Source organism: Gadus morhua, chromosome 20, assembly GCF_902167405.1.
Source record: "Gadus morhua chromosome 20, gadMor3.0, whole genome shotgun sequence".
NCBI classification, from domain to species: domain Eukaryota; kingdom Metazoa; phylum Chordata; class Actinopteri; order Gadiformes; family Gadidae; genus Gadus; species Gadus morhua.
Window position 1 is genome coordinate 4,226,726 of NC_044067.1, and position 12,672 is coordinate 4,239,397.

At 44.2% G+C, this 12,672-nt stretch overlaps 3 protein-coding genes across 3 annotated transcripts in view; 2 read left to right on the forward strand and 1 right to left on the reverse strand.

Annotated features, from left to right (window-relative positions):
* lrp2a (low density lipoprotein receptor-related protein 2a) overlaps positions 1-1,341 on the forward strand; it is a 74,723-nt gene extending 73,382 nt beyond the window's left edge. Inside the window, exons 77-78 of the mRNA XM_030342698.1 lie at positions 72-143; positions 747-1,341. Coding sequence (XP_030198558.1) covers positions 72-143; positions 747-923 — 249 coding nt within the window. The 3' untranslated portion in view covers positions 924-1,341. The remainder of the gene's footprint in view (positions 1-71; positions 144-746) is intronic.
* Positions 1,342-5,872, reverse strand: rdh1 (retinol dehydrogenase 1). The gene is made up of 6 exons (XM_030342699.1): positions 5,605-5,872; positions 5,131-5,163; positions 4,566-4,881; positions 3,371-3,629; positions 2,764-2,927; positions 1,342-1,938 (listed from the first exon to the last, which is right to left on the reverse strand). The coding sequence occupies exons 1-6, from the start codon at positions 5,605-5,607 to the stop codon at positions 1,721-1,723; spliced, it is 993 nt and encodes a 330-aa protein (XP_030198559.1). The 5' UTR covers positions 5,608-5,872; the 3' UTR covers positions 1,342-1,720.
* A 1,176-nt stretch (positions 5,873-7,048) lies between these two features.
* On the forward strand, positions 7,049-9,986 carry tmem41aa (transmembrane protein 41aa). The gene is made up of 5 exons (XM_030342700.1): positions 7,049-7,345; positions 7,643-7,793; positions 8,136-8,297; positions 8,787-8,925; positions 9,096-9,986. The coding sequence occupies exons 1-5, from the start codon at positions 7,083-7,085 to the stop codon at positions 9,314-9,316; spliced, it is 936 nt and encodes a 311-aa protein (XP_030198560.1). The 5' UTR covers positions 7,049-7,082; the 3' UTR covers positions 9,317-9,986.
* The last annotated feature ends 2,686 nt before the right edge of the window (positions 9,987-12,672 follow it).

The following is a 12,672-nucleotide window of genomic DNA, read 5'->3' on the forward strand; positions in this document are numbered from 1 at the left end:
TTGGTTATTAACGAGACAACCACCAGCCGGAGCTCAGGGTCTAAATCTGGGATTCTTTTTTTTTCCCCCAGGAGTCCAAGTGGAGCTTCTTCAAAAGAAAGTTGAAGCCAAGCACGACTTTTGAAAATCCAGGCTATTCCGAGGTAAAGAGAAAGTATATACATCCTTTGGAGAAAAAGATAAAATAAAATTATTTTTTGTGCACCTTTTGACTAGGGATCGACCGATATATCGGTCGGCCGATATTATCGGCCGATATTCGCGGTCTTTACGGGTATCGGTATCGGCCGATATGCGGCCGATTTTCGCCGATATTTTTTTCGCCAATTTTTTTTTTTTTTTTTTTTTACTAGTTCTACCTCACCTGTTTTTACTATTTGTTAAATATAGTTTTTTATATTGAAGTTCAATAAATGTTCCTTTTTTTTAATTGAGACTTGTAACATTTGTTATCAGTGTAATTTTTATGATTGAGGGAGCAAAAAAAAAAAAAAAAAAAAAAAGTAGTATCGGCTCTAAATATCGGTATCGGCGTATCGGCGTATCGGCTATGGCTGATGAAAAAATATCGGTATCGTATCGGCCCTAAAAAATCTGTATCGGTCGATCCCTACTTTTGACATGATCACAAACCAATATATTTTTACGAGTATTACAGCCATATACTTTCAATTTGATGCAAAATATATATACCATACTAAAAATCTCCATACTGATATGTAAATGAACGTTTCAATGTTTTTCAGATGAAGGATGATAAAGGGCCTTCAGACAGCAGTGTGGGCGAAGCCAGTACATCAGAGCCGTCCCCGTTCGCTCCTCCGGTCAAGCCCCAGAAGAAGGATCGTTCCACCGCCTTCTCCCCAACAGAAGACACTTTCAAAGACACGGCAAACCTCGTCAAAGAGGACAGCGAAGCCTAGACCCCTTCGAGATTACAAACACACACTTTGCACAGAATTTATTTTTTTATGCAGCCTGTGTACAAACCTCCGATATGTAGAGATTAAGAGACGTACGATGGATCGTTTCGGATATATATACGATCTACGATATAGATTGTTTAAGAGATCTATACACACACACGCGATCTATAGCATACATCAAAGGAGTCGTTTTTTTTTGACAATGCCTTCCGAAAGTCTCTCACGCCAATTGTTTGAGTGATTATTTTTTAATTTTGATGTACTATATGTATATCTTTGCACTGACGCTGCTTATAGAAATGTTTTTGAATATGTTGTATATTTGTAAATTTGAAAAAGTAAGATTCTGTCAATATCTGGCATTTTGAAATAGATGATCTTCTGAATAAAGCTACACCAGCAAAATGAAACAATATTGTGTTGTATAGTTTAATCATGATAGCTTATTAAAATTGCATTATTATATATTTTTCATTGAACAAAAAGTATCATTCCTTAATCTTTCACGTATAATATACCTCATTTTAGTTAATAGACAGTACGAAATATGACAAAAGGTTGTCCATTTCGAGCGACCTACCACCATAGGTCTTCATAACAGAGTATGGTAGGCCTACTTTGAGGAAACTTGAGCATGATCAAACTCATTTCTTCTTTGCTGACTTTGATATTTCAGCCGGGGAGGTTGTTTTTCAGTAATAAATCATGAAACAATGGCTAACTCCTAGACAATGTTTATCCGTGCTTTGATTGCGTTATTCAGAAGCCTTCCGCGCAGGAAGGGGTGTACCCACTCAGACAGCTCTCGGGGTCGGGAACAGCCGGACGAGGAAGAAGTCTGCCACCACGGTCGGACAGTAGGACAGCGGGAGCCAGAAGGTCCGCGCGTCCCAGCCCACGGCGTAGCGGGTCCGGGGATATCGAGCCGTCAGGGCGTGCTCCATGCGGCTGGTCACCTTGGTGAGGTCTGGGCTGCACATCAGCCACAGGTTGAACTTCTGGTACTTCAGATCTGAAGCACATCGGAGGGAAGCAGCCCAGTCGTTTAGCAGACGCACTCGTCCAAAAGGGGCTTACAAGCGAGTTGGTGAACAGTCATAAATTCTAAGTGCTGCACAAGCAAGTGTGAGAAAAAATATAAATGTGTTTGAGCCGATGAAGGACTGCTCCCCCTTGGGCCCGACATGCAGGTCAGGTTGAAGGAGATTGGTCTTTATCAAACGACCCCAGGAAGGCCGATAAGGAACGCTCCCGGGACAGGGGAACGCTGCCGGGACAGGGGAACACGCTCCCGGGACAGAGGGGAACGCTCCCGGGACAGGGGAACGGTCTCGGGACAGGGGAACGGTCCCGGGACAGGGGAACGGTCTCGGGACAGGGGAACGGTCCCGGGCCAGGGTAACGGTCTCGGGACAGGAGAACGGTCCCGGGACAGGGGAACGCTGCCGGGACAGAGGGGAACGGTCCCGGGACAGGGGAACGGTCCCGGGACAGGGGAACGGTCCCGGGCCAGGGGAACGGTCTCGGGACAGGGGACACCTGTCTGCAGACTACTGACCCGGCCCGGGGCAACCCCCCAAATAAAAATACATCAGGATGACTCTTATGATAAAACAAGTGTTCATACCAACAAAAATGTTGGCATGAATTCTGATTCTGTACATGTTGGGGTACTGTGTACTTGGTACTGTGCTCCAGGAATCAGAACTGAGTCTTTTATAGTGCCGGTACTTTTTTTTGCTTTAAAAAATAAATAAATCATAATAGCAGAGAGGAAAGAAACGAATGAAGTCTCTGAAGCATCGTAACCTTTGGGGCAGAAACAACACGTCCTTACATTGTTCAACGTATTTGGGCCCGTAGGCTTCCCGGACGTCCTGGGGAAGGCGGTCCCACAGAGCTCGGAGGTTCTCCTCCATGAGGTCGTGGCGGGTGACGGCGGTCTGGAAGAAGCCTGGCTCCAGGATCGACACTTTGATGCCAAAGTGGGACATCTCCATTCTGGGAGGAGCAGAGTATTTAAGATATTTTAGCGTGCAATATTTAAGAATACGTACCAAAAAAAAGAGACAAATTTTAGTGAGATGCTTGCTGCGGTATCGGCAATTTTAAGTCACATGTATTAATTTGATTATAGACACGATAGAACAAAACACATTGACCAAAACACCTCCATGATGCAAGGTGGTGTACATGCTCAAATATAAAACCCAGGTCTCTACGCTGTACTACTTGGAGACTAAGGCCCAATCCCATTTCTACCCCTTCCCCTTACCCCTCCCCCTTGTTTTGAAGGGGTAAGGGGTAGAAATGGGATTGGGTCTAAGAATTAAAGTTCAAAGCCGTTTTTTTTTAATTAACTAAACAATTAATTTGCATGAATGAATAAAGTGCCCGATCAGAAACCCCCCCCAAAAAAAAAAAAGATCCTTCTTGACCCATACCTGAGGATGTCGGAGAAGCACTCCACTCCGTACTTGGAGATGGAGTAGCCCCCTCCCAGGATGGCCACTCTCCCCAGGACGCTGGCCACGTTCACCACCCTGCCGCGGGCCCTCTTCAGCAGGGGCAGGAGCTCCAGCGTCACGCCGATCACGGCCGTCAGGTTGACGTCCAGCACCTTAGTGAAGTCCGCCAGCTGCAGCCAGTCCGTGGGCCCGAGGGGCAGCGACCGCCCCGCGTTGTTCACCAGCCCCCACAGACCTAGCGGGGAGGCGGGCCCCCACCATCATCACGGTTCAAACGGTGATATACTCCCATCGAGTGGACAACATCATAGGCTCCTATTAGCCACGCTCTGTCGCTTCGTTCTAGTTGTGATTTAAATTGTACAATGTTCTACCTTAGTGGGGTAGAAACACATCGGCAATTTTCAAATCTATAGGCCTAATATTAGCCCTGTTATCCTTCAAATCGTTGTTTTATCTTTAAAGATTTGACGGTTTCCCTACAGTGAAGTCTTGTTCAGTAGTAGGCCGACTAGAGGATGAAAGCTTCTCATTTAAGGCGCACTGAAGAAGGTTTGTACACTCTCCATCTGTGGGGAACTAGATTCTCCCAGCAGCCTTGTAAAAGAAGAAGAAAGCTATAAAACTAGATGGTTGTGCTTGGGCTCGAAGCTGTTGTAAAGTGCCCTATTAACACACACGCACACAATTTTTTTGTATTAAGCGTGACCCAATCAGGCCAGCCTCTGTTGCTTGGCAACCTTTTTTATTCAATCTAGTAGTTGACTGTATCTGTCCTAACGGTTCTATAAAAGCAATAACCTGCTGCAGGCCTTGGTTAACAGTGGTTGTAGAGCAACTAGGGGACTTTTATAAAGTAAACCAGCATGTTGTGTGATAGGAGGAGGTAATCAGGGCACCCAGTGGTAAGCATGTTCCTCCCAGTGCCCAACTCTGACTGGCATGGGCACTGATTCTGGTACTGGTGACAGTGTTGCCAGATTGGGCCAGATGTCCCACCCAATCTGGCAACACTGCCAGTGTGCCAGGGAGGGGTAGAGACCAGGGGGAGACATGCTTAGTACTTGGTGCCCCGTCTACCTCCTCCCATCACTCATCACGCTGGTTCACTTTATAAGTCTGACCCAATCTGGCTACACAGACTGGTGCCAACCGGGGGTCCCGTCCTCACCTCGCTCGCCGACCTCGGCGCTCACAAACTCCCCGGCGCGGCGGACACTCTCGGCGTTGGTGACGTCGAGCAGCACCGTCTTGAGTCTGCGGGAGGCCCCGGAGGAGAGCTGCGAGGCGCCCTGCTCCGTCAGACACGCGGCTATCACGTTGAAGCCCTTACGGTCCAGACTTTTGGCCAGCAGGTTCCCGAAGCCGCTGTCGCAGCCGGTGATGAACACATGCTTGGTATGGAAGCTGTCGAGCTTGAGGGAGTCTCGGATGAACCAGCCGATAAAAACGATAGAAATTACAGCGCATATTAAGGCCAAATATCCCTATAGGACAGAAAGATAAGGATATTTAGTGTGTTTGTTGCGCTCATTTAAAAAAAAAAAAAAAAATTCAATAACCATGAACGTTTTTTAACACAGCTGTAAGATGGCGACATCTACTGGCTATTTACGGTATAGACCAATGTCGAGCTATTTCTATAAACCTGCTTTATAATGATAATAGCAGACAGTATAGACCGATGTAGCCTCAACACTGAAATATGTCAAGAGATTCAAATTTGGATGGCTTACCTCACAACAAGGCATGAATACATTGGAAGCATCCTGTTGAGAAAAAACTTGATACATTAATGAACAAGGCCTTTGATACTTGCACTGCAGAGTATTCAATTTGGTTCAACGCATTCAGAAAGTAAATCTTCATCATTTTCCTTTTAATCAACTTATCAATATGGGTCAAACATTAAGCCAATCTTATGTACACTTAAAACCTATAGATCAAAATGATATAATATAAATAAACTTAAAAAACGATTATCTGCAAAAATAGTTTCCATTTGTGAAAAGTTTAATGATAAACTCTTTACAATACAAATTCGCCCTAATGTTATCCGACAATGCATTTGCTAAATAGTTGTACATTAAATACATTAAATTGCATTCAAGTAGGCTTACACGCAGAAACAGAGATCAGAGATTTTTAGATGGCATTTTGTTTCACCAATAACAAGCAAAAATCCAACCACTGTTTGTATTGATACATACCATAGCTGGGCTCGATGGTAGCGTCCCGTAAGAGAAGGAAAATCATATATGATGCTTACTTATTCAAACTTCACTCAGCTCTTGCCGACTCTACAGTAAGCCATCAAACATTTGTGAAATACTTCCAAGATTGCGCAGTATACTGAGGACGTGGTTTTGGCACGTCCAATCAAAGACATTCACTGGATTTTACAATGGCTGCAAGCAATGAAGGCAGGACTCACACTTTAGACAGGTATGACAGGCTTTTTCACTCTGTCGCCTCTTTTGACGTGGGGGTGGGGTTAGCGGAGTGGGCGTGGTAGTTATTGCCTGGCTAAGTAGCGGATATGCGTCTTGCCTGTGAAGTTCAGTACAAGCCATTACCGGAATTATTTCCAAAGTTTGAGAAATACGATACCGTAACACCACCTCCGCTAGTCCTGCCCGATTTACAAAATTGCCAAAGTGAGAGGAAAAAAAATATTTTTAACACAAACGTTTTACAATTGCAAATTAAGTAAGTGCAGCTATTTCAACTTCGTTATTTGTATTTAAAATATTTACCTTACCTTATCAATGTTTTCTTGCCTTGTTTTGATTCCATAGACGTCAACACGTAGGCCTATAGGGGACTGAAATAGATTGACTTGAATTAAATTTCAAGAACATGTTGGTTTAATACAACAATGCCAAAACCCGCAAGAGAAGTCATTTTTGAAGAGTATAAACAGGTTATTTGTGGTATTCAATATATTTGTAGAAGGTAGGCCTATGCCTAAAGTCCCTGTAGGCCTACAGGAGAATTCATTTCAAGTTTAAAATCGTTACGTTATGTATGACACTGCAGGTTTGCGTTTACGTTGTTGGTAAAAAGCGGAGGGAAAGTTATTATGATGGAGATAATGAAAAGTAAGAACGTGTTAAGGTATTGAATCTATTTAAGGTTCAATGTTAATCAAACATTAAATATAAAATTACATGTTTTATTAAGTAATAGGCCTAGATCTGATTGTTTTGATTTGGTCTTTCCAAAATCGCGTAGTTTATCTTTTTACTAGTATATACTGCAGCTACCCTTACAAAGTCTGCACTGTTGCAGACAGGTTGCACACAAATAGGACATACCAGTACTTCAGGTGATTCCACTGATTAGCACGCGCGCATCTTCTAGTGCGCATGCGCATAGGATTATGGGGCAGAACCATCTATGGGCAGAACAGCCTAAAGAACCTGCTGGCTTGCATACTGCAAAATGTAACCCCGAATATGGTACATCCTGGAGTGTTTTTTAAGCATACTTTTCCATACTATGCATTATTGCGACATACTAAAAAAAAATCTGTCAGAATTAATAGTATGGTAGCATGGATATTGAAACGCAGGTTATGTTTTTACTGTGGACCTAGAAGTTTCAACCCCTAACGAAACCCCGTTGTGCCCTTACGTCACTTCCGTGCAACCGCTTGGTACGACCACCATTCCCACCCCCCCTTCGCATGATACAACAACACTTCGTTCCGCCGTCTAGCATTTCGACTACCCCGAAGTATCTCTCTTTGTTGTGCGCGAAAGAACCAACTATGCGGTCCATAGTTGGATTGGTCTTCGTCATTGGTGCAGCTACGTTATATCTGTATTTGTTGTCCACGTATCTTCCCGTCGGGCCCCGACGTGTAACTTCTTCCGATGTCCGAGGGGAGAGTGTGAAGACAACAGGAGACCCTGAGCTGTCATCTGTCAGCGAAGAGGAGCACAGCAGGTAGAAGAAGCATCCTCATGCTCACTATTCCGCAGATGCAAGTGGGCATGACAAGTTATGTGTGTGCCATTCGTAGACTATTGCCAGATTCTTAATCGACAATCATAAAATGTGTAATATTGGCCTGCCACCAGGCATATTACAAGCCATCAGCCATGTAAATACATGGTGGATCTAATATCCTAAACTGTGAGCCGTTCATAGACATATAACCAGGCTACATTAATGTAGAATAGACTGAAAATAAACATATGCAGTGATAACACGTCGAGTACAAAGGTATGCCTGTCTTGACAGGTTGAAGTTCCCTTCAGACTTGAAGGAACTGAGGGAGATGGCTGAGCTTCTTCAGTACTACAAGAAGGAGCATACGGGGTACCTTGTCCTTCTGTTTTCCAGTGCCTACCTGTACAAGCAGTCCTTTGCCATCCCAGGATCATCGTTCCTGGTGAGGAGGCTGTTGTGGCCTTGTGTTTTATAACTGAGTAGTGTTGTGGACGCAGTACAGGCAAGACCGCATCAACGTCCTATAATGTTGTTTTATTTCTTTCATTCTGCTATCGTATCAAGCAAGGCATTGGATAATTTCGTCATGACATAGGGTTTAAAATAAGTGTAAATATTGTGTGTAGGCATTGTGGAATTGTCAACTTTCAAAAATTGTGTGTCTATTATATCGTACCTCTGCTTGACTTATTAATAACTAATCTCATAGATCCATTAAACGGGGACAATCAGATGGATGCTCGCTGACGCGCACGCTCACACCTTCTCTTGTGTCGCCGTGCAGAACATTCTCGCGGGGGCTATATTTGGACCGTATCAGGGCCTGCTGCTGGCCTGTGTCCTGACCACTGCGGGCTCAACCGTGTGCTATCTGCTCTCCCAAGCCTTCGGGAAGCAGCACATCATCGGCCTGTTCCCTGACAAGGTGTCCCTGCTCCAGAAGAAGGTAGGTTGGGTCGGGGGTCCTCTGCCGCAAATGGAAACTGAGCACATTTATGTAGCAGCTTTTCTAACCAGTGGCCACTCAAAGCGCTTTACGACGTAACCTTACATTCACCCATCCATGCACACATTCACACCCATTCCCATACCGACGGCTGTCTCAGCCATGCAGGGCGACAGCCAGCCCGTCGGGAGCAGTTAAGGTGTGGTGTCTTGCACAGGGACACCTCGACAGCTAGGAGCTGAGGATTAAACTAGCAATCTTCTGGTCACCAGCCGACCCTCTCTACCTCCTGAGCCATATGCCACCATCTACTGTCTAAAATGCGAACTAGCCCATTGTCTAGAGACACGATTACATTGCACACCTCTATCTGATCCCTCTAGTGCCCTGTTGCGACTGTCAGTTTATTGGGCAACCGACAAATTTGTTGTGACTTGCTCCCTGTAAAACAGGTTTATGGTTCGTAATCGTATTTTTGAAATTCCCCAGGTGGAGGAGAACAAGGACTGCCTGTTCTTCTTCCTGCTCTTCCTGAGGTTCTTCCCCATGACGCCCAACTGGTTTCTAAACATGTGCGCCCCCATCGTCAACATCCCCGTGGTCTACTTCTTCTGCTCCGTCTTCATCGGTGAGATCCCCGTTACTAGTCACTTCAACGTCGCTCACACAGATCCGCCCGGTCCCTCCCCATGAGATGAGGCCCCCGGGTCCTCGTGTTCCACGTCTAGCGTGTTTGTTGTGGTCCGACTCTAAACACCGTCCCCGCGGCGTTGCCGTGTTTCCCCTCGGCGTCCGCAGGCCTCCTGCCGTACAACTTCATCTGCGTGCAGACGGGCGCCATGCTGTCCGAGGTGTCCTCCCTGGACGACCTCTTCTCCTGGCAGCGTCTGCTCCAACTGCTGGCGATCGCCTGCATGGCCCTGCTCCCCGGAGCCCTGATCCGCCGATACAGCCAGAGTCGGCTCAAAGCAGAGCCCGCTGGGCCCCAAGACCTCCCGGCCAATAAGAAGGCCCAGTGAGGCCGGAAGGGGGCGGGGATAAGAACTGTCGTTACCTCATCAGAATGAGGGAGTGTTAATCGAGGTGAGTCTACGGCCTGGTGGAACACCGTGGTGGAGGGGCTTGGGCTTATGGGAGGGTCTGGAACATTTGGTTTTAGGAAGGGATTTAATTTTCTATTTAGAATTTTTGAAAGTCTGATTAAATCCCAGGGACTTTTATCATATTCTGGTGAGGGATGAATGTGTCTGTATGGAATATTCTCGGGTGAATCAAAAAATGTTTTTGTCTATTTGAAGGTTTGATTAGGTTCATGTATGAATGTAAGGTTAAATGTGAATGCAAAAGAGGAAGCTGCTACAGCAAAGCTGTAATAAACTGCCAATTATTTGTCATGCCAAGCTGTAAAATCCTACAGGCTAACATTTCAAGTGCCTGTACAAATTTAACAAATGTTTAAATCACTACCTCAGGTATGTACATCGATGTATTTATGTATTGTACATATTATTGATGATGATTATGTTTAAGTTGGTTTTAATTAGTTTGTGTAAAGGATTTCAAGAGCTTTACAGTTTTGCATATCAGGTAACACTCTTGCAACTGTTAATCCACAAATAAATTTCACAGATTTTCTAAGTACTTCTGTTCAACTTGTTTGTTTTTGCAATAAATTATTCAAACTGCCAACCTTATGAAAAAATACTATTGGTCTAAATTTGTTTGCGTTGCTCCACGATTCGTGTATCTAAAGTTAGAATGCAATACATAAATATCTTCACTGCGGCCAATGCTTGAAACCAAAAAGTTCAGACAGAATTGATTTAGAGAGAAATAATCCCTTGGTTGATTGAGTTGTGGTTGGAGGGGTATGTTTCGACACTTATAAATTATTTGATGAAGCAACGTAGTGAGTAGGTTGCGTCCAATGTGGATGCTGTCACACTGAGCAGGCTACAACCTGTCTGAAGACGGTGAGTCATGTGTGGATTCTTCCGGAGACACGCATGCCGTCGAGGTTAATCACAGGACCAAACGGTCGGCTTCTACTCCCCGGCAGTTTTTCTGGTTTGAAAAAGACTTCAGAAAACTTCAAAAGCAATCAAGAGGAGTCAAGTTTTTTTTTTTTTGCTTTTGTCTTTTTTAAATACTCTTTATTGCTCAGATGCAGGTTGGTCAGCGATACAGTGCACTCAACTCAAAAACAGCATGACAGTGAGCAGAAATACACGGGACCATGAAGCTGGATAACATGGAGCTTTAAGGTTCTGCCCAACACAAAAATCACCAATCACGTCAAGGTGTTTCTAGACCTGCTGACTTATGGGAAATGCAGGCCCGGAGGGTGTTTCCTTCACCCATCCACAGAACAAAGGAAGATTTCCATTGGTGGAATGCAGTTTCGAAATGACTCAACCAGAATTCACAGAATGTGAAACTAGGATTATCAATATGTTGCTGGAGTTTGTGTTTTTTTTTATTTATTGATGAGCAAACAACATAGAATTGAAAACACTGTTGAAGTTCTGCAAACATCTGACTAGAATGTACTGTATCGGTTTTCAGCAAATCCATGCCTCGATCGTTTTAGACTGTTGTTTAATGCCCTTGCTTCCTGTTAACATTCTAAGACAAACACACACACACCCACACACAAGCTTTTCCAGCCTTTGTCAGACCCTGGCTAGTCTATATAGTTTGTCAACTGTGGCGTCATCTACTGTTTTAATGTCACTCATTCTTTTTTTTCTTTTTTTTATGCCATACTGCTTCCTCTGCGAATGTTAGAAATGCAAGCTATGCTTTCACAACTTCACTATTAGGATAGATGATTTTAAGGGAATGGATATAAAAGCAAAGTTTTCAAGCTATTTCTCCACACAACCACTCTATCTGGTTTATGTGGATGACGACAGAACTAAATTACCAGATGAATAAGAATAAGTGAGAAACAAACTGGCCAACCACGAAGGTATATGGCAAAATGTATAGTTAAACTCCCAAGCGACGTCAAATTGCTGCAGTCAGGTATTATGCTACTTAGACACATAATCTAGGACACTTTATGAAACTTATCAACGCCTATCCTCGGAGATTCTTATCAAGTTCCATCTACACAATACTGGTACAGATTTCTCTGCAGTACCTCTGCCTACAGTGACAGACGGGCAGTTCTGGTTAAGACTGGATGCGCTGTTCACCGAACCGCAGTGATCCACCACCCCAAATCCCTGGAGTCATAGCAAAGCAAACCTCAAGCCCTAGACACAGCGGCACGAACGCGGATAAGTCCGAGGTCTGGAGAAGAAAGAACAGAAAACAAGAACAACGTGTCCTTCCTCTTGCCTCAAAAACATGTCCAATTGTGTACAAAACGGTGGAGCGGGTGTCTCACTATCACAGTGACTAAGTGTGAGTCACAAGGTCACAACGGTGCGTTCAAAGCAGTGATCTGCCCCGACGCACGCTGCAGTACGGTGGCAGTGTACTGCAATAGTGTTACTGAAAAGATAGGGCTACGAGTGTTCTGTCCGGGGTCCAGTGAACACCTCTAGTCGCAGTGTGTGTGTTGGGGAGGGGGGGTCGCCAAAATGGCCTCACGCTGGGGTCCGTTGTGTTTTGCGATTTTGTTGTTTTGTTTTCATGAACTACTCTTCCTGTGGTCACATGGACAAGCATTCCAACTCTTCTGCTGACAGCGGAGAAAACATGATGTCCGCCTTCTTAAATCAACACAAGCGTAATAGTTAAAAAGACGTCAAAGACAAAACACTAACTTTCACTATTGTTCATTTATTTAAACCCCCCTCCCCTACATTTGTTTTAGTTTTTAGTCACTAAAGTCAGCCTTGGTTTCTCAGAGGTAATTCCACAAAAAAAAGAAATGTACAGCACAAAAGAAATGAAAACGGCGGGAAAGTCCCCATTCTTGAAAGAAGCCGAGACGCGCTAAAAAGGGCCTCCAGCCATCTCTCACAACGCGGGTTTGATTGGTTAAGTGTTAGGTAATAAGAGAGAGAGAGAGAGAGAGAGAGAGAGAGAGAGAGAGAGAGAGAGAGAGAGAGAGAGAGAGAGAGACAAGAAAACGACACATACATACATGTGTGATACATGTTTTCACATATACATTAACTTGTCGTACACAGTGACATTTCAATGACTAGTTGATCTACATTCTACACAGAAGACTAAGGTATAACTTCATGTTCAAGAGTCCTGTCGTTTTTGTATTTTTACAAATTTAAAATCGTTTGTTTTGAATTCCACCCCGAGTATGTTGATATAAAACAGAGCTGGTAAGATTGATTCGGGCGTTTTACAAAATTCCTTCTTTTTTTTTTTAAAACAAGTGAATACACTTTCTTTCTTTTTTAAC